This window comes from Echiichthys vipera (genome assembly GCF_963691815.1).
Source record: "Echiichthys vipera genome assembly, chromosome: 14".
In the NCBI taxonomy this organism is placed as follows: domain Eukaryota; kingdom Metazoa; phylum Chordata; class Actinopteri; order Perciformes; family Trachinidae; genus Echiichthys; species Echiichthys vipera.
Genome location: NC_139839.1, coordinates 17,749,741 through 17,770,188, shown reverse-complemented (window position 1 = coordinate 17,770,188; position 20,448 = coordinate 17,749,741). Strand labels below are relative to the sequence as shown.

At 40.2% G+C, this 20,448-nt stretch overlaps 2 protein-coding genes across 6 annotated transcripts; one reads left to right on the top strand and one right to left on the bottom strand.

The window, feature by feature from the left end:
* The first annotated feature begins 1,516 nt into the window (after window positions 1-1,516).
* srrt (serrate RNA effector molecule homolog (Arabidopsis)) lies at window positions 1,517-11,845 on the top strand. Of its 5 annotated transcripts, none has more exons than XM_083926323.1 (20): window positions 1,517-1,600; window positions 2,947-3,067; window positions 3,228-3,356; window positions 3,440-3,586; window positions 3,860-4,048; window positions 6,292-6,461; window positions 6,550-6,734; window positions 6,816-6,926; window positions 7,018-7,174; window positions 7,296-7,444; window positions 8,168-8,229; window positions 8,398-8,476; window positions 8,615-8,812; window positions 8,914-9,084; window positions 9,190-9,343; window positions 9,797-9,990; window positions 10,220-10,370; window positions 10,516-10,611; window positions 10,695-10,805; window positions 10,950-11,845. In XM_083926323.1, exons 2-19 carry the CDS (start codon window positions 2,949-2,951, stop codon window positions 10,796-10,798), a joined length of 2,565 nt encoding a protein of 854 aa, XP_083782449.1. In that variant the 5' UTR covers window positions 1,517-1,600; window positions 2,947-2,948; the 3' UTR covers window positions 10,799-10,805; window positions 10,950-11,845. The 5 variants fall into 5 exon arrangements, with proteins under 5 accessions (XP_083782449.1, XP_083782447.1, XP_083782450.1 ...); XM_083926321.1 differs by having other exon boundaries at window positions 10,695-10,794; window positions 10,950-11,844; XM_083926324.1 differs by having other exon boundaries at window positions 10,519-10,611; window positions 10,950-11,843.
* A 188-nt stretch (window positions 11,846-12,033) lies between these two features.
* Window positions 12,034-16,263, bottom strand: mogat3b (monoacylglycerol O-acyltransferase 3b; the record flags this gene model as incomplete). The annotated part of the gene is made up of 7 exons (XM_083926608.1): window positions 12,034-12,188; window positions 12,271-12,455; window positions 12,563-12,737; window positions 12,864-13,068; window positions 14,473-14,543; window positions 14,808-14,915; window positions 16,182-16,263. The coding sequence occupies 7 exons, from the start codon at window positions 16,261-16,263 to the stop codon at window positions 12,034-12,036; spliced, it is 981 nt and encodes a 326-aa protein (XP_083782734.1).
* Between the last annotated feature and the right edge of the window lie 4,185 nt (window positions 16,264-20,448).

The window sequence follows — 20,448 nt, the reverse complement described above, 5'->3', positions numbered from 1 at the left end:
GGCTGAGGACTCGTATTATCTTCAGATACGCATACAGGAGCAAGGATTACAGCAAAGAATAATGACTCTTTCTATGTACATACGCAAATGTTATAGTTTATTATATATTATTATTATTATATTTATCGGCTGGATATCGGCAAATAAGATGACAGTCATTGATGACAGGTTCACCTGCTGTAATCTCTTTAATGTGAAAGAAGGCTGTATTAAAGGTTGTCTCTTAAATGTTGCATGATTTAATGTTGCCATTCAAAGATAGTGTAATTAAGGGTTATTTTTGGGTAAAAAAAAAAATATTTATTTGTTTTGCTGGCACAAAGGGGGGGGGGGTTGAATAACAAAAACTACCTCTAACCTCATGGAAAAACATGAATGAAAATGAAAAGTACTCTTTAAACATCTCATTCTGGCTTGTTTCTCCGGATAGAGGAAAAACAGTAATCTATTATTTTGACCATTTAACATTTTATTTATTAGAAATTTCCATTTTCTCTTCTAATCTTATGTCAGGGGAAATTATTCTGCTTGCTTCCATGGTTGCTGCATCTAAAAAATTCCAAGGTTGCTGGGGTTGTTGCTGTTAAATAAACATAATTGGCCGGTTAATATTGCAATACACTGACATGAGTAAGATATGAACTACAAACCCATGTTGTGCGACAAAGCATTGTTCACAGTGATACCAAATTAGTCGGGCTGAATTTTGTGTATTCCTACCCTAAAGGAGCATGTGCAGTATTTCCACTTGATGAAATGCTGCATCCATAAAAAGCTTTTTCGGGGTTTAGAATTTCCACTTAGTGCCGACACATTAACCCTTGTATGGTCTTCACTTTTGTGACCCTCCTTATCCTTCGGGTCAAATTGACCCGGGACATATTTGTGGCTTTAAAATAAAGTGTGAAATAAAATTTTGCTTCTTAACCATTAACATACATTATCTTTATCTCAATATCGAACATATAACATATATGTTTAGTGATTGCAATCGGTCTCTACTGCAACACAATTAACAATGGAAGTGTGATTTGTTTTTATGTGGTGGAGGTGGAGGTGTTTATTCCTAATCAGAATATTATTTATTGTTGACTGTCACGCTGTATGAAGCCGTAGCATCAGAACTAACGTGTCGGTGTTTTCAAACCAATCATTTTACCTCTGCTGACTATCTTCCATCACAGTCTAGCTCCTAACTCATGACTGTGACTACCTCGCAGGCTGAGATTGAAACAAACACATGACAGGTAATGCTAAACTTTACATTACATTTCACATATCTTAAAAGTTTAAGTGTAATAATAATTTAGTAATTAATGTCTCCTTTTTATTTTTATTTTGGAGATTCCTTCAAGCACCACCAGAGAGCTTGAGTAGCACAGTTTGAGAACCAATGAGACTGTAAAAAACACGATAATTGCAGAGACAGGGTGCAGTACCACACGTACACCAGCTAGGGGCGGTAATGGGTCATTTTGTTGTTTGCCTACCGCCATAATCATCATAAAGAAGACAATGAAGCGGAAGTGGTGAAGGAGTGGAAAAGATATAACACGAACATCATCCGAGCTAATAACGCTAGCTTCACTTCATCATCAAGGTATCACTATCCTCGTCTATATTATATAGTATCGTTGGCTGTTAAACCAACAGGAGAGCGGCGCTTCTGTGATTCAGAAAACGAATAAACGGACGTTGTTTCGGATGAAACGGACTGACACCACGTTATAACGCTAGTGTTTTAGCCGTTAGCTAGTAGCGGAACTGTGTCACCAGTCGGACAGATTTTGTCTACATCCCTTCAAACTTTCTGTTTAACCTACGAATATAAATTATAGTGTAATTTTTTATTTAATTTAATGATATCAAAGTAAAGTCTAACTTCTATTTGGAACCATGTATCGTCTTAAAGGCCTAATTTATCTTAGTGTTTACAAGAGTCGCACGCTAACACCGCTGAATCAGCCCACACTACCAATGTTGTCAAAACACCCGGGACCTCGTGTGTCCTTCAAATTAAAATGACATGTTTCAACAGCTCCAAAATATACCTTTAAGTCTTCTTCATTTTATTTTCACATGTAAACCACCACCTGAGGCGCTCAGGCTGAGCGTCGCCCAAACGTTCTTCCTGCTTTCTCCTATCAAAGTCACTTTCCTTTACGAATTTGACACGTAAATGCAAATTCATTACAAATATGAAACTTCACTTGTAGATTTTTACAAGTGTGTTAATTAATTCTACTTGCACTTCGGAGGTGATCACCCAGTCATAGCACCACCAAAAGACCGGAAACTGCGGCAGACCAGATCCGTCCGGATAGGGATAATACCAGCGAACGGCGTCCGACTGGTGATACTAGAAAAACTAGACAAAAATATAACGTTCCCATTAGTTTCGACTGGAGAAGCCACACATTTATGTCCACATTTGTTACAGCATTTGTTTTTAAATCCCAACATCCATGGTCATTTGTAGATCCACGCTCAGTAACAGGTCTGCAAGACAAAGACCTAACGTTAGCTATTAGAGGTGAACAAGATCTCGCGATATTAGAAAAAACGTGTCGCTATTTCTCGTGAAAGGGAAAAGTTGTCTCGTGATTTCAGGACATAAGCACAGAGAAATCGTTTGTGTCTATGCAAAGGCACCTACAGCAAGAAAATACTGAAAGTTAAAAATAGTGTTCAAATCTCGTGAACCCAATATCGTGAACCCAATATCGTGTACCGTATCACATTAAAGCAAGCACAAATAATTGGAATAACAGTTGAGTATTTGAGTTTTCTTAACTAATCACTTGCCAAGTAATTTATTATTATTATTATTATTATAAATAGCATGTTTACTTGGCTACAAGCAGACTCTGTGTAATAACCAATAATGCCCCAAAGGTTACACTGTCTAAATTTCTACATTTGTTTTGTTTTTTCTTCTTTTCGTAGCGATGGGAGATAGTGATGATGAGTACGATCGCAGGAGAAGGGACAAATTCAGACGTGAAAGAAGTGACTATGACCGTTCAAGGGAGAGAGAAGACAGACGCAGAGATGACTGGAACGACCGGTAAGAAAGATGTGGGAAAGCCACTATCAGTCACAAATACCTAAAGCCCACAAAATCTCCAACAAAATGCATCTAAATGGTGATTCACACATTGGAGGTAATATTTTTTTGATTTGAATGTTTCTCTCATATTTCATTTTTTGTGAAATAAATTTTTCAGAGAGTGGGACAGGGGCAGGGAACGACGTAGCCGTGGAGAGTACCGGGATTATGACAGAGGCCGTAGGGAGAGGTTCACCCCGCCGAGACACGACATGAGCCCCCAGCAAAAACGCATGAGAAGAGACTGGTGAGATTAGCTGCAGCACAAATCCACAATCTTTTCAACTTGCATCATGCGTTTGCTTATGATCTTTTATCTGTCCCTGGCAGGGATGACCATGGGGGAGATCCATACCGCGGGGGGTACGACTTGGGTTATGGTGGTGGAGGAGGCCCCAGCTATGGGCCACCACAGCATTGGGGTCATCCTGACTTGCACCTCATGCAACCTCATCATGGCATCCCCATTCAGGCAAGGTGAGTTGGGGAATCAGGGTTGAGTGAGTTTTATAGTTATATGTTCAATATTACCTTTCTAGTAATTCCTGCAACTACTAGATGTCTTTATTGTAATTTTGTTTGACCAAAACACAACGACTGAAAAAAAAGACAGCAGAGAGAACATACGTGCACTACAATCACAGTATGTTATTTGTTTTCTCACCACCAACTAATGCATATATATATGTATAAATAAGAAGTTCGGTTGGCCCATCCAAAACTCCATCCCACTTGTCTCTCTTACATTAGGCTCGGAAACATCCATGACATGGATCTGGGTCCACCCCCTCCCATAATGAAGAGCTTTAAGGAGTTCCTGGTGTCTTTGGACGATTCTGTGGATGAGACTGAGGCAGTCAAACGCTACAATGAGTACAAGATCGACTTCCGCCGGCAGCAGATGCAGGACTTCTTTTTGGCTCATAAAGATGAAGAGTGGTACGGAATCAGTTGCCTTTACTAAAAATGAATGTTATTAGGTTGTCATGTATTAGTCTTTTCATTGAAACGTTGTATGTAGTTATCACCAAAGTTTTACAGTTCATCTCCTTTGTCTTTTATTCCTTGATTATTTTAGGCATAATTGCTTTTTTAATAACAATCTAATGGGTTGGGCCTGGTCCTCCTATTGTGGGTGTAATACGGGAAATGAAAGTAGTCATATTTATTTGATGACTAATTACTCTTTTTTTTGGTAACAGCACTGTCATGAGAATATTATACCTTTACTTAAAGCAATTCTTACCTTTCTTGCATGAGACAGTTAAAGCACTCAGTGCTTCCCTTGAAAGTCCCACTGTCTTCCCCCTCCCTGACCTCTGAAGCTTCCTCCTCCCCGACACGTGCGTTGAGATAGAAATGCTGCATGAAGTGCAGAAGTGTCATGGCAAGTCCGAAGTTTCGGACCTCCAAGTAGGCGAGGTTCACTATAATGCCTGTCAAAGTGCATTCGAGTGAATACTAGTGAATTCGGGGGAGAACAACCTACCTCGAATTCGCTAGTTGGAGGTTCCACTTTCACAGGCATTACAGTGTACTTTGAATAGTTGGAGGTCAGAAACTTTAGACTTTCCATGGCACTTGAATGCAGCATGAGCAGCGCAAGTGAAACGACGGCATGGATGACAGGCGGGAAGCTCGGCAAATAATTTTATTCTGACCTAATAAAATTATTGGTCAGACATTTTTCAGAAATATATGAGAATTGAATATTGATAGTTTTAACACCTGGTGGATTAATTTTACATTTTAGTGTGCCATATGCTTATTAGGATCATTTTAAGATTACAAAAGAAAAGTGTAAACATGCCTAAAAGGTAAGAATTGCTTTAAGCCTTTTTGACACATTCCATGTGCTTGCCAAAGAACCCAAGAGCAGTTATACCCATGTAGTCGGACCAGGTTCGCAACAGTTTGTTCCTTATGGCTTTTGTGGAACTTGTAGTTTATAAAAGAAGAAAATCAACCCAAATGCAACCTTAGTGCACATAATATTGTTTTGTTTGTATAAATGTTTTATAAGAGTTCGAACAGCGGGTTCCACAGGTGTTGATAAAACCCATTTTTAATGAAATTATGTCAGACATAAAGTATACATTTAGCAGTGTAATCGGTCTTCTCCATTATGTTGCACAGCAAATCTATAAAAGAACTTGTCTCTAAATTCAGTTTTCGGTCTGAAAGATTTAAATACATTTTTTTGTTCTATTACATATAGCTTTGACCTCAGTCATCCTCAGTTTGATTTGGGTTGATTTTCTTTTTCTCATTTAGCGTTTTAACCAAGATTCATAGTTGTATAATGCCTTTTAACTCTTATTACACTTATTCCACAGGTATCATGCAAAATTGTTCTGTTTTGCCATAACCCATTTTTCTTCCCTTCCCACTACTACGTTGACGACGTTTTTTGAAGATAAAAAAAGTGGAACTCATCGACAAGAATCGGTCTTAGACAGCAAGGGCATGCACTGCGCACAATGCAGTTGCTCTTAGACACACAGTATCAGGGATTTTAGATAGACAGTCAAGTACCCTTTCGCGCATAAAGTTTTTTTTTTTTCTTTTATGCTTTTTCAACGTTACTCAAAGCGAATCCCAAAACCGAATTTGTGTGTATACAGACACACGATTGGGGTGAAGTGGAGCACATTTTCACAGAAGAGACCACCTCTCTGTATTTATTTGTTAATAAACTGGCAGAACAAAAGGTAACTGTAGTCCACTCACTGATCAATATTTTTAATGTGAAATTCTGAATGTGAATGCTTAATTTCATAATCTCTGTTGTGTTTTTTCCTTATTTTTTTGGTGCGTTAATCTCAAACTTTCAAACAATGTGCATTAATTAGCTTTAATAATCACAAAGTCAGAACATGCATACACTGAATGACCCAACACGAGGACTATGCAAAATACAGAAATCACAATCTTAATTATGATAGTCTTTTTGGATATTTACATTATCAACAAAGAACCATCTGGGTTTTGAAAATATCTTATTTAAAAAATCGTCAATGGTTGTATTAAGCTAATAAATCCTATTTCTCAGTATAATTGTATTCCACCACAGATACTATATAGATATATTATATGTATTTGTTCTCTAACTTTTACACCCCGTTCATCCCAACCCCCATCATTCCCTCCCCATTTTTTGTGGACCCTGACTCTGGACACAGGTTCAGGTCCAAGTATCACCCAGACGAGGCCAGCCAACTCAAGGCAGAGGCCCAGAGTGCCCTGCAGAACCGTCTCAATGTCTTCCTGTTCCTGATGGAGAACAGCTGGTTTGATAATGTCTCCCTGGACATTGAACACACCCCGGCCATCATCAAGGTTCTTGATGCAGGTGAGACTACAATCACTGGATAGTACCTAAAGATAAGCCACCGTCAGCGGTTGTAACCTGAACCATTTGCCCTCTTGCTTGCTTTCAGCTGTGATAAAGATGGAGGGAGGGACCGATCATGATCTTCGCATCTTGGACATGCCATCTGAAGAGGAGGAAGAAAGGGACAAGTTGGCATCGGCTTTAGGGGGCACAGAACCTCCCAAGAGAGAAGACCACAAAACCTTGGACGTTGACTGCAAACCGCCAGTAGACAAAGACAATAACGACAAGGTATGTGTTGTTCTCCGTCAGTCTGTGCCAGGCAGTAGAGATTTCACAGTGGCGTGTTGATGACTGTAAGCTGTGCCACAGGAGGAGAGCGACGCTGCCAGCACAGAAAGAGCTGCTGTGAGCGAAGGGGACGGCGTGAAAGAGGGGGCGGAGAAAGACGCTGCCAAGGAAGAAATGCCTGAACCCAAGAAAGTAAGTGTGGCTTCCATTATTGAAGTGATTTACAAACAAGAGACAGAAACGAACCAAATAACCCAAATTGTTCTCATTTTTATTTTATCAGCCAAGAAGAAAGAGGAAGCGCAGTGGAGACAGCGACGATGAAGCCAGTGCCTCAGAGAGTGACTCTGACTCGGATTCAGACTCAAATTCCAACTGCTCTGATAAACCTGTGAAGAAGGAAGTGGTTGGAGACAAGGATGAGGAAGAGGAGGGGGAAGGTGAGCATGATTTTTATCTTTTTATCTTATCTATCTTATCTACATGGTCTACAGTATGTTCCCAGTATGTGTAGCTCATATTTGTTCCCACCAATTTGATCTCCCCTATCTAATGATGAAGAGGAGAAACCAAAAGAGAATGCTGAAGAGGACAACAAGGAAGAAAAGAAACCCAAAGATGACTCTCCCAGGCCGCGCCCTCTCCACAGGACCTGCTCTCTGTTCATGAGGAGCATCGCTCCCACCATTTCCAAGGCTGAGATTATGGCTGTGAGTTTCAACATAGGTAGCAGTGTTTAAGTGTAATTCTGGCGTAAAATCATCCCATGGTCTTTTTCGCCACCTAAATACATCAAATAAGCCATCAAGACAGTTTTTTCGTGTAGCAACTATTAACGGAGAAATCCGGTAGAGTCGCTAACAGCCGGACGTGGCTAACACTGATTAGCTTGGGGCAGTATGGTGAAGACATTATAACGGCTTTTTAACCACTAATACTGCTCAAAATAACACCAAACCTCTGCAGCAGCATGAAAAGAGTCCATACACATAAAACGAAGCACCAATGGGCTCCTTCCTTTTGGATTGCATTTGGTAATCAACTTGAATGGACTTTTCTACGAGAGGTACTACTCGGTAGGTTCTACTGGTACCGGGGGCCAGATGCTAAGTCTTTCAAAACACTCTTTTAATAAACTCTGGGTTCCGCAGAGGTTTGGTGTTATTTCGAGCAGTGTTAGTGGTTAAAAAGCCGTTTTAATGCCTTTACTGTACTCCCCCGAGCTAATCAGTGTTGGCCACGGCCGGCTATAAGCGACTGTTCGGGATTTCTCCGTTAATAGTTGTTACTCGAAAAAATGTTCTCGATGGTTTATTTGATGATTTTGCCAGAGTTTCACTTTAATGACCTGGGAGATGTAGAATAGATGTAAGCCACTGAGTTAATTTGTATCTTTTGTTTAACCTCAATATCCTTTTGTGTCTTTCTCTCAGCTGTGCCGGAGATACCCAGGCTTTCTGCGTGTTTGCTTATCTGACCCCCATCCAGAGCGCAGGTTGGTTAAGTTTTAGTCACACATTTTGTGAAGCGAGCGATCACACACTTGTATCATTGATGCACTGCTTATTTAATTCAGATGACTGGGTGAAACTGGCTGATTAGTCAATAAAATCGTTACATTGGACTACACAATAATGGTTAAATGAACCCTGTGCTGTCGCAGGTTTTTCAGACGTTGCTGGGTGACGTTTGACCGCAGCGTCAACATCAAAGAGGTTTGCTGGAACCTTCAGAATATCCGAGTAAGTGTGCCCGTCTCAACTATTGACACTACTGGTTTCAAGGGACTTTAATATGCAGATAACACATCTAAAGAAATCTCAACATGTTGGAGTGAAGCGAGCCTTGGGTTATCTGTTTTACTCTCTTAACTTTCACAGCTGCGAGACTGCGAACTTGCACCAGGGGTGAACAGGGATCTGGCCCGGAGGGTGCGTAATATTAACGGCATCACTCAGCACAAGCAGGTGCTCCGTAACGACATCAAGCTTGCCGCCAAGCTCATCCACGCCTTGGATGAGAAAGGAGACCTATGGAGCATCAAGTCCCAGGAAGAGAGGCACAGAGAGAGCGCAGAGGTACAGCCTGATTGTCAATTACAATTTAAAACAGGTTCTCCTCAAATCTCTCTTTAATTATTCATCTATGTGGGGTGTGCAATTTTTGTTTTTTCTCAAAGTTGCCGAATCAGAACCCCATCTTGAAGAACATCACAGATTACCTGATAGAGGAGGTAAGTGCCGAGGAGGAGGAGCTCCTGGGCTCCGGGAGCGGGATGGATTCTGAGGAGAGCACCAAGGAAGGAAACCCCGCAGAGACGACTGTGGAGAGGGATGACAAACTAGCGAAGGTTTGACTCTCGCAGTTATGAGTACAATTATGAATTTACATGCAGCACAATCCTATCAAAACAATGCGTTATGTTTTATCTTCTTTGCCATCTTCCTCCTTCCAGGTTTTGGATCGTCTGGTCTTGTATCTGCGTATTGTGCATTCAGTTGACTACTACAACACCTGTGAATACCCCAGTGAGGATGAAATGCCCAATCGCTGTGGCATGATCCATGTACGTGGACCCATCCCTCCTAACCGCATCACACATGGAGAAGGTCAGTGCTTGTTTGTCTAATGCAACATGGATGAACGGGAAGAGAGAAAGTAATTATCATATGCAGTAATGTGTGTTCTATGTGGGCTGGATCTTTTCATGATTGTACCTCTTTGCTAGTTAAACTGTAGTTGTATTTGGACTATATTTCTGTCAAACTATTTATTTTTTTTACCTCTTATTACTGCAGTTTATCACCGCAACCTTAACATCAACACTCAGATGTTTGTCTCGTACGCTACACTTTACAATGCACAATATTATTTTTGAATGTAGTTTTCAAAGTTGTCTTTAGATATTTATGTAAACAAAAACATACATGTACATTATTTATAATGACACACCGGTGGCCTGATGAGTTTAGGACCATATTGTGTGTCCTAAAACTGGAAAAACTGTCTTTTAAATCATTTTTATGACCTTTCGTCACACATGTCTCATTTTTCTGCCACAGTGCAACAATGGCAAAAGATGATTGAGGAAAAGATGAGTCCTTTCTTTAGTTTAAAAGAAGTCCTGTCTGAGGACGAGGCAGGGAAGATGGGCCGCAAGGATCCTGAGGATGAGGTGGAAAAATTTGTGAATGCCAACACTCAAGAGCTGGGGAAGGACAAGTGGCTCTGCCCACTAAGCGGCAAGAAATTTAAGGTGAGCGTTCGTAAAACAAAGTATTCAGGATATCACAACACGCTGAAGTGTTATGATCAAGTTTTGACTAAATCTCGCTCTTTGACATGTTTTTATGATTTCTTTCTTGTGCTGCAAAACAATTAGAGGACACGTACATTACTTGTATAACTGCATGTTTATTCATTGTTTTGTTGCTTCATTCTCGCTGAAATGCTAAGACGTTTTGTTTTTCAAAATTAATTTAAAGGGGCCTGAGTTTGTACGGAAGCACATCCTGAACAAACACGGGGACAAAATTGAAGAAGTAAAAAAGGAAGTGGTGTTCTTTAACAATTTCCTGATGGATGCCAAAAGGCCGTCGCTGCCAGAGCTGAAACTTCCTCCTCTTCCAGGCCCAGGTCAACACAACATCTACTGAAATACTTATGATAAAGGGTTTTAGTACTCCAGCAAAGACTGACCGAGTAGATTAATCAGCGCACTGTGGTGCACCAGGGCTAGAATAACAATATGAACTCTCTTTCTCTCATTGGTTTTGTCCAGCAGGTTTGCTTTCTCCCAGCATGCCATTTCCTCCTCAAGGTCCTCAGGGTCCAATGGGCTTTGGACAGCCTCGTCCACCACTGATGGGCTATGGTGGTATGTGACTGTACTTTTTTTAGTATAGTGGAAATGTGTTTTTCACAACTTCTAAATTGATTTTGAGTCCTTCTTTTCAATAGGTGGACCTCCTTACCCCCCCAACCAATACGGAGGAGGCAGAGGCAACTATGACAACTTCCGTGGACAAGGTGGCTACCTGGGGAAGCCACGCAACCTCAGGTGAGACCACTGTACGTCCGATCTTTATTTTGCTATGAGCAGTCTCTATTTTCTGCTATTGGAGATTTTTGAACCTCTTTTTATGATTATTTCTATTCTTCTTTCCTGGATCTTTGTTTTGTTTATTTCTCCCCTCGCATTCTCAACCATCTCAGAATGTCACGCGGTGATCCACGCAACATCATTGAATACCGTGACCTGGATGCACCGGATGATATGGACTTCTTTTAGAAGGTTCGCGCGGTCCTTTGGGTCTTCACTCCTTTCCAGTGTTGTGTTCTTGTTGCTTTTTTTTAGTGATTACATTATTTCTCCTCCTAAAATAAATGATTTTGTAATTATTGTGCGACAAGAAACAAAACCTCGACTGTAAACTGGTTCCTCAATAAAGTTGTGATCAAAGTACATTAATATGCATTTATCAAATAAAACAAATGTGTGGCAGATCAGAGCAAACAAATGCTAAAAAAGCAACCAGTTGATTTTTTAATGATACTGAAGAACATGTTTGTATTACATTTCCTTTTGTACATTGACAGACAACCCATTCTTTTTGGTTTGGCACAATGTGTGTTGTGCTCATTATTTGCTCTGTTGCATATGTCTGGAGACCCCCAACCTTTCTGGTGAAGAAAGTGAAGCAGATGTGAAGAGTGGTTTCCCTCTACTGGGGAAACCATTGAGTTACATGTGTGCATGCGCACTGGCCATTTCATTTGACACAGCTGCTAACTAGAAAATTGCAGAAACCTTGCAGTGGTAAAATAAATATTGTATATGACCACAAAAATATCTACAAACACTCCAAATATAAATGTGAAAATCCTCATTCTGAGTTGGTGCTGGTCATACTAAATGGAAATAGTAAACTGCAACACAGTCTAGTTTTTGTTGGGATCTCATTTACAGTTCATGAAAATGCACTTGTGGGTTTAAAAAGCCTGCAAACACGTTTTGACAAACAATTTATTATTCACGCATGTTGTCTTTTTATCATGCATTTTCGGCTAATGTGTAATCACATTAGAAATGCACTAAACTTTGTTATAGTTTCCGCTGCTTTGGGAATACGCATTACCACATAATGGGCTTCACATCTTAATTATTTAAGACACATTCATGTTTAGTATAGTTAGAACTGACAGTATGAACAAAGAAACCTACAGTTTTAAGATCAAGTTCATCTTTATGGTGAGCCCCATTTAAAAGAAGTTTAAAGTTCATTTGGGCGTGGATTGTCTAAATGATCTGAAGCTTGTGACTTTCAGAAAGTCCGCAGCTGACCTTGTGTTCATGGAATAGATCGGATAAGGCGTCCATGTAAAGTTTATGATAGTGGTCGACCTCTTCCTCAGTAGGTGTGACACGCTGTGGCACTGAGATTGGACTTCCCGCTGGAGGAAGAAGCAGAGTGTTAGAGTAAAACAGGCTTGGTTCAGGGAGTTAAACTCACCTGCAGAATAATGAAACACTCACCAACAGTTGTGATTGGAGTCCTGTAGGGCAGGAATGCCATGTGCTCACCAACAAACAGACACGGGGCAAAACCCATAATCCTTTTAAATAGGACCTGTAATCTCTGACCTAGACTGCCTTCTGTGAAAATCACCTGCTGAAAGAGCTCGTTCTCCCCAAATGAGTAAACGGGAACCAGATCAGCCCTGTGGAAGTACATCAGAGGTTATTGCAGTGTGTGCTAGCTACATGTGAGTATAATGATCTACACTGACAACTGTTAGCTCCTGTAGGTTTTTCAAAATACTCTCACCCGAACTCAAGGGCCACCCTGACAAATCCCTTTCTTTGCCTCATGACCACTGTGTTGACTCCAGGAGAAGACGCCAGAGACTCCGCAGCGCCCCCGATCACAATCACCACTGCATTCCCCTTGCCACATTTTGAAAGAAGGTGGGCAAGGCTTGGTTTGCTGACTGGTAAAATACCTGATGAGACCAGATGACATGGTGAAAAAATCACATGAGGATATTGTTATCCTTCCATGTGCAGTTTCAGTTGTATTTCAAAAAGGTTTAAGTACTCAGTATGGTTGTCAATACTAATCTAAATACCTGCAAACATTAAGTACTCCCTTAAGAGTGGTAGCTTGAAAAGTCCTGCCAGTACCACCAGGGAGGCTCGCATCCCAGGAAACAAGTCCGTGAAGCCACTGCTCTCTGTGCTGAAGCAGGAAAAAGCTCCAGCACTCATGATACCATGTGGATGACAACCTAATATGTAGTTTTTGTTTGGATTCAGCGCGGCTGTCTTCACCAACTGTGCAAGAAATGAAGGATTAGCGGAGTTGATCACAGTCCATCTCTGCTGTTAAAAGCAAACCCACTTTTATTGTGTATTATGTCATTGAAGGGGATATTTAAAAAGCGTGTGCTCTTTATTACAAAGATTTTAGAGTTATCGCAAAATACAATGGAGATGAAAATAAATTCTTGATTGATTCTGAAATACTGTTGTTTTTTAGTGTTAAGAATTTCATAGAATATGTGTCAGAAGAGAAGATTTCAACAATGTTTTCTTAGGTCTATACGATTAAGTGTAGAGGCCACAGCTTTGAATGACTTCAGCACATCTGCGCCCACAGGACATCACTAGTTTCTCACACTGCTCTGGTTTGATCTTGCTCCATTCTTCTTCAGTCTCTTCCACAGTTCAGTAACTGTAGTGGGTTTCTTAGACATTACTTTGTCACCAAGGATTTTCCAGAGATATTCTATGAGGTTTAGATCTGTACTCTGGGCTGGCCATTTCATTGTTTCAATATTCTTCACTTCAAGGACAATGCCCCCTGTCACTGTTTTGCAGTTTTGATACAAATGCAGTGAAGGTGTTGCATGTTGCAGAAGGAGGTTCACATAAACATTTGCATTCACCCTGCCATGTAGCTGTACAAGAGGCCCAACTCCCGCTGCAGAAAACATCCCCTAAACCATGACGTGACATTACTAAAGTTCCATTTATTTGTGTCTGATCGGAAACATTATGTACGGCATTGGACTGGGAAGAGACTGAACCCAAAGTGACTAAAGAACTTTGGAGGAGGAAGTGGGGCAGATGTGCTGAAGTCATTCAAAGCATGGGCCTCTACACTTCCAAATAATTTTTGAATCAATAGCCCTTAGAAATCATTGTTTAAATCTTCTCCCCTGACACAATGGTTACTGTTCTCTAATTTTGTCCTGTTAATTTTTCCCAAAATGAAGGTTTTTGTTGAGTGCCCTGGTTATTTAAAAAAAAAAAAACATGCTAGTACAGCAGTGGAATAGCCACAGTGGATATTCTATCAAATTCTGAACAATAAAAAACAACAATATTTCAGAATAAATCATGTTATTATAATTTGTTGTCCGGTGTATGTAAATATGCCTTGTGAAGTTCAGCAGATAATACCAGGAGTTATTTAAGAGTCAAGAGTGCTTTTGTTTCAGAATTGTTATGCTACATTCCAGCCTCATCGAATCACTTTCATATCCATTTGTTCCAACCAAATTTAATCAAATCAAATGATGAGAACACCAGGTCTGATGGCGGTGTTAATAGTGGGAGTGACCTATAGTTCATCTGCTAGAGTGTGCAAATAGTCTGAGTCCTTTGCAGAGTCTCAACCCTGCTTTCCTGTCTGCATTTAAAAACCTTTAAAAAAAGATGCAAACAGAAACTTACTTTAATTGGAAAAAAATCTCTGAAGTGATCCCATACCCTCCACTTCCTCACAAATCTTGCTCCTCTGCCCCCTGATGGAGACATTAGAAAGTGTGTCAATTTCATATTATACACTTTATACTGTATACTGTTATATTTAGTATTAAAAAATTCTACGAGCTGTGACTCAATTCCATACTACACAAATAATTGCAGTGATTTCCAGCTAAGTAGCTCCTCTACTACAGTGCCTACAGTATTTGTAATTAGTATATACTGTAGTATGGAAATGAGACACAGCTAATGTTTAAAATCTTCCTTTTCCATGGATGCTTGAATTATGTGATTTCCTTTACCTCTTTCAGGGGTTTGCCAGTCCATCAGCAGCCATATGAAGTACAGAGTGGAGAGCGGCCACAGTGAGGTAAACATGAGGTACACCATCAAGATCGTACAGGACACTCCTGAAGTTATATTGTTCGGTGTTGGACAACACCAGAGTCCATATGTTGGAGGTGCAAGAGATGTCTTAAATTAGCTCAGATAAAAATTAATACAATGTTTTACAGATGCAGTGACAAGCTTGTAAATTGACAGATGAGCTAATGTTACTAGAACCAAAAAGTTATCATTTGACATTTTTACTAGTGTCTTATTATTAGAGGGGATGAGTTTCATGTGGGGACGTGGGGTAAAATAGTCTTCACTCAGGACATCTGTAATATAAATGGCCGATTCACACAGGATCAAGAAATCTCTATAGTCTACCGGGAGTGGGAGGGGTTGCTTGATTTACGCATCACGTCACCTCCCTGTCACCATGGGCGTTCTACGTAGCTTCCTGATATCACAAAATTAAGTACACATGAAACTAGAGGACAGAAATGATGATTTAAAAAAAGTGATCAGAGGGCTTCTTCAAGCGCCTCCATGCTCAAAAATATGTGGAACCTATGTAACGGAGGTCAAAACCACCGTATTTTTGACTTACATTCTGCGGAATAATTACTGACATGTCGCATTCGGACAGGGCTTAAATCTCTGGTAAAAAAATATCCTTACCCCATGTCCCCACATTAAAATAATCCTGTCCGAATGGGCTTTGTATAATAATTTGCTGAACCTGTCACTATATCCCGAAAGCACAATGAGACAGGCGATCTATAAAAAAGTCATGTAGCTCTGCCTCCATCTTCTGTTCATGTCTGCTACTAACGGCATCTGCTAGACTCCACCGTGCCCGACGTACAACAACTGCAGAGCAGTCTCTGAATCTATATTCTGTTACTGTATTGCATATTTCTCACAGAGTGTTGCCAGAAACATATTTTAGTGTACCGTTGAGCTGTCAAATAAGAAAGTTTGTCACCAAGTTGAGCCAAAATCAAGCACCGCCCCAAACTTTCTCATTTTACAGCTAGTAAACTGTAACTTAAATACATTTTTGAAAACACTTTGTGAGAAATAGGCAATACCGTAACAGAATATTGATTCATATTTGATCAGCGCTGCATAGTTTCACAGTTTGATCAGGTGGTTGTCGGTCGGGCGCAGTGATAGCTAGCAGATGCCATTAGGAGCAGACAGGTAGTGGAAGGTGATCGTTTCTCATTGTGCCTTCAGGATATAGTGACAGTGTCATCAAACATGGAAAAAAAAAAGTATTTTTCACACAAAGCTACCAACTTCAGCTTTCAAATTCAAAAAGGATGAATGTAGCTGGATCTTACCTAAGAAGAGAAAGGATAGTACCCATTGCAGAGTACTTACTGCCTCCAAAAACTCTTTCCACTGAGATTTTTCTTTAGTCATTCCTGCAGCCTGGAGGACAACAGGTCAACATTTTAAATTGTGCTTTTATTCAATAAAGGTCATGGATACACAAATCATATGCCTATCAAAATGTCAGAGGTTGCTTTGTCTGATAATAATGCAATTTCTGATAGTTTGATTATTTAAGATAGAGTTCAGATTTCATTAGTAATGATCTTCCTTTAGCAAAGGCATAGGATTAAAATGAAATGCTGTCAGCAGCCTGATAAAAATATCTTACTTATGAACAAGCTGACAGGCGAACAGTTTTAATTTACTCACAAATAAAACTAATCAGCCAGGCTTGTACGACCTCAAAACACCTTTGCCTAAAAGTTTTTAAGGCAAGCAGGCAACTTTTATGATCATACTGCTAAGCATAAAACAAAATATGTTACCTTATTATGAGTCTAATCCAACGTTATTTGAATGGATGCAGTGTTTCACTAGCTGGGGAAAAGCAAATTGCATGCAGGATGCACTTTGACCAGAACATGTAAAAGCTGCTGATAACACATCCACTCCCCCTATACTCTGACACACGAGCAAAGATAAACATGACAAAGTTTTATAGTCATATTTGTGTACTTGATCTGCACAGCCTCTCCTGAAGGATATGCGTAAATTGAAGTACTTCTACATACCGTCTCAATGTGAAGCTACTGGTTGTGAAATGCAACATTTCCTGCAAATGTTTCACAAGAAAAGCCTTTCTCCAAGTGAAGGGATTCTGCAGCCTGAACCAATGAAAGGCTTTTAATGTAAAACTGAGTGAGGAAACAGCTGTATTTTTGGTAGTTTTGGTGCTCACTGACGGGGCTTACTGGGACACCTAATGGAATGGAGCCTGCAAAGGGTCACTCTTATTGTTAAAGGTCCTTCACACCTGCGCAGGTGTTTTCAATTTCCCCAGCTGATTAGCTCTGCAGTCAGGTTGAAGTGGGGTGGAGCTTTGCCGGGATTCATGTGATGTCACCAGGTGCAACAAAATGAACAGCTGGGTGAGGAAGATGTCAATCAAGTGCATTCTGTGCACACCCACACAGTCCTTAGTAGAGGTGTTATCAGGAGAATGAAAGCACCTGCGTGGGTGGAAAAATACCCAACATACTGTATATATATATATATATATATATATATATATATATATATATATACGGTATATTTGTTGACGTATTATTATGGATATCCCTTGGTCATATTCACAAGCTTCCTAGCATAATGGAAAATAAGACCAATCTTTATCGACTGTATGTACATATTAATAGAAATGATCCTAATTCAGTAATATTAATTCTTGTGAAAGTGGATTCTGCATTCTTTTGATGCATTAAGTGTATTTTGATGCTAGTGCTTTTGTACTTTTTACTCAAGTAAAATCTTGAAAGCAGGACTTTGACTTATAACAAAATATTTCTACATTGCAGTATTGATGTTTTCCCTTAAAGGTTATCTTCAGGTTCACACTAAAACATGTTCACATGCTTTAATGATTGAAAAACACGTTCTTTCTCTCATTCCCCTTACCAAATAGAAGAATACTACAAGTTAGAAGTAAAGTTCAAATACATTTCCCCATGTATTATTTATGTAGTAAGTAGTATAGTTATCAGTAGTATTTTAAATCTGCTTGGGATTACATTGGCATTTTAGTTCATTAGTTCAATAATAAGAGCAGTAAACTTTGAAAAAATACTTATACTTTTGTTAAGTATATTTCTTTGAAGTACATTCAAAGAAAACTGAAAGTATGCTAGCACAGAAAATAAACTTATTTTTAGGTAAGAGACTGCCTGAATACACCTGTATTCACCATCTGTCTGAAACGCTGTGTTTTTAAGCCCCCTTTCTGAAAAAGCCCAGTCTGCTCTTATTGGTCAGCATTTCCGGGCCTTCTGCATCTACGCTCTAGGCGACTCTGCACCATCATTGCAGCCATATAGTTGTCATGATGGCGTCTTTAAAGACAGTTTTTGAATCAGCTCTGTGTTCATCTCTCTTGGGATCGATAGTTTTGATTCTTTCACAGTATTTACACAGTAGATCACCCCAACTTGCTTTATAATAAAAAATAAAAGAGTCCTGGACAGTCACTTTTTTGTTGAGTCAATCAGATGTGTCTTACCTGCTTGTTGAGGTGACCCCTCACAGACATACTTTGACCCCTGTACATTGCCGTACAGCAGTGACAGTCCAAAGATTCTAGTGATATAGCCCTCATGATTAGAGACTAGTGTTTCACAACAATGGAGCACTCCTAATCTCTTACTCCTAAACTCAATGTGTCACTCTCTCACCTATAGTCTCCCATAGACTTTAGGGGGCGTGTCAGCCCCACACAGACCATGTGTTGGTTAGTTGGTCATGTGACACCTCCTCCCCAAATTAACCCAAAACACCAAATATGTATGCTTATGTATATTTATAATTAAATTTGTATAAAAATGAAAAGAAAATACATCATTTAAGACAACATTTCCCTTTATACACACTCTGTACTTCTACACTTTGTTGGTCAAAGCCCATTTTATTTCTCCACTTTGGCTTTAATTGAAATAACTGGTCGTCTAGATACAGTCCACACAAATGTTACACCAATATTCCAATGACGGCTTAGCCTACTTTAAATGGGTTTATGCCGGGCTTATTTTATACTTAATAGCATTTTATCTCCTATTACATCACGGTAACGCTCCTATAATATTCCCACATATAACAGATTTGCTTTGTTTTTTCCTATAATAAAGTCTGGGTTTTTATAGTTTGGGGAAAGAATCGTCCGCTACTTTATCAAGAATCCCTGCGGATATTTAATGCTGCTGAAATCCTTCTGCTAAATGTGAGTCGTGAAGGGAGATTTCATTCCGGTGTACTGACAACCGCCAACAGATAACACCCTCTCGTCGCATTTGGACTCAGAGACCTCGGATGTGTTTTTTTTTCTATAAACAACCACTGGTGTGCTCTCAGGAAGTAGTGTATGAATATTAATAAGGATGCAAATACACAGTGAGGATGCCCGGCGCTTGAATCAACACAGCGCGCTGATATCTGCGCATTTTTTGTTTTGACGTTTTTATTTCTGCCCGTGCTTCAACTTGAAAGCGTGTTTCTTTTGCAGAGGTCGCACAGAAGCCTTTTTTGTTTTGTTTTTTTGAAGCTCACCAGGATGGCGTTTTACCTGAGTGTTCGCGGAGGAGCCTTTTGTAACGTCGCATTGAATTGCATCGTGGTTTTCAGTCAGATCTCACACCGGCCAGACTCCACCGAGCCTCGGTAGTAGGCTCCAGTGCGCTGTTTATCATAAAAATGGAAGACCTTTCACGTCAAGAAAAGGCGTCAGTTCGGTGATATGCATCTGAATAACTGATTTTTCATTTCCACGTCAATTGACACATCTGTGAAGGGATTTTTTTCCTCCCCTCCAGTCTTACCAAGACAGCTGTGTCATCAACAACCGGCGTGGTGTTGTTGTTGTCTGATTTTTACGAGCCTGGGCAACTGGATATCGGCATAGTCTGCCTCTGCGCCAGCCATAGGCTACCCACATCCTAAGGTAGGCATCACACCGTTAATATTATCGTTTTGCTCCATGAATCACTAAGCATCAGTTGCTTACATCATCTAGCCTATATAGCCAGCTGTCATAGTCCTAACGCACTGTCTGCCTAATTAGCAGCAGAGAATATGATGCTGTATTGCGGAGGAGACGCGCGGGGCCTGATGGCATTTTTACGCGTACATTTCTAAGAAATACTGGGTTGACAGCTAGCCGCTGCGTGTTCACAAGTCAAATGATTCAACCTTGAAGCCTCACAGTCCCATACGGTGAATGTAAGGCCATTTTTCCCCCCTTTTTTTTAGCCCCAAACACAAAAGAGATGGGAGAGGTATAATAGGAGACCGCCGCCGCGCAGTGCAACCCCACAGTCCGCGTTTTTAAGTTCAGTCGTGACAAGACCTTATAAATATTTCACCAAAAAACAAGCCTCCGTCAGCTGACCGGTGATGCTGGTGATGCTGGTGATACATGGCGCTATTAATCAAATACCTACACCGTAATGAGTGTCAGTGCGTGAGGAGCCTCAGTCTGCAAGGCCGTGATGGAGAAACATCTGCATGTTTACGGGTCGTATGGTGCGTGTGTGAATAGGGCGGTAGTTACTCTGATTGTGTATACACTGT

Bases quoted from the DNA above. Each gene is read 5' to 3' on its own strand.
- srrt (XM_083926321.1), top strand. From the start codon at position 2,949: ATGGGAGATAGTGATGATGAGTACGATCGCAGGAGAAGGGACAAATTC. The intron at 7,445-8,167 runs GTGAGTTTCAAC...TCTTTCTCTCAG, and splicing joins CCAAGGCTGAGATTATGGCT to CTGTGCCGGAGATACCCAGG. The intron at 8,230-8,397 runs GTTGGTTAAGTT...GTGCTGTCGCAG, and splicing joins GACCCCCATCCAGAGCGCAG to GTTTTTCAGACGTTGCTGGG.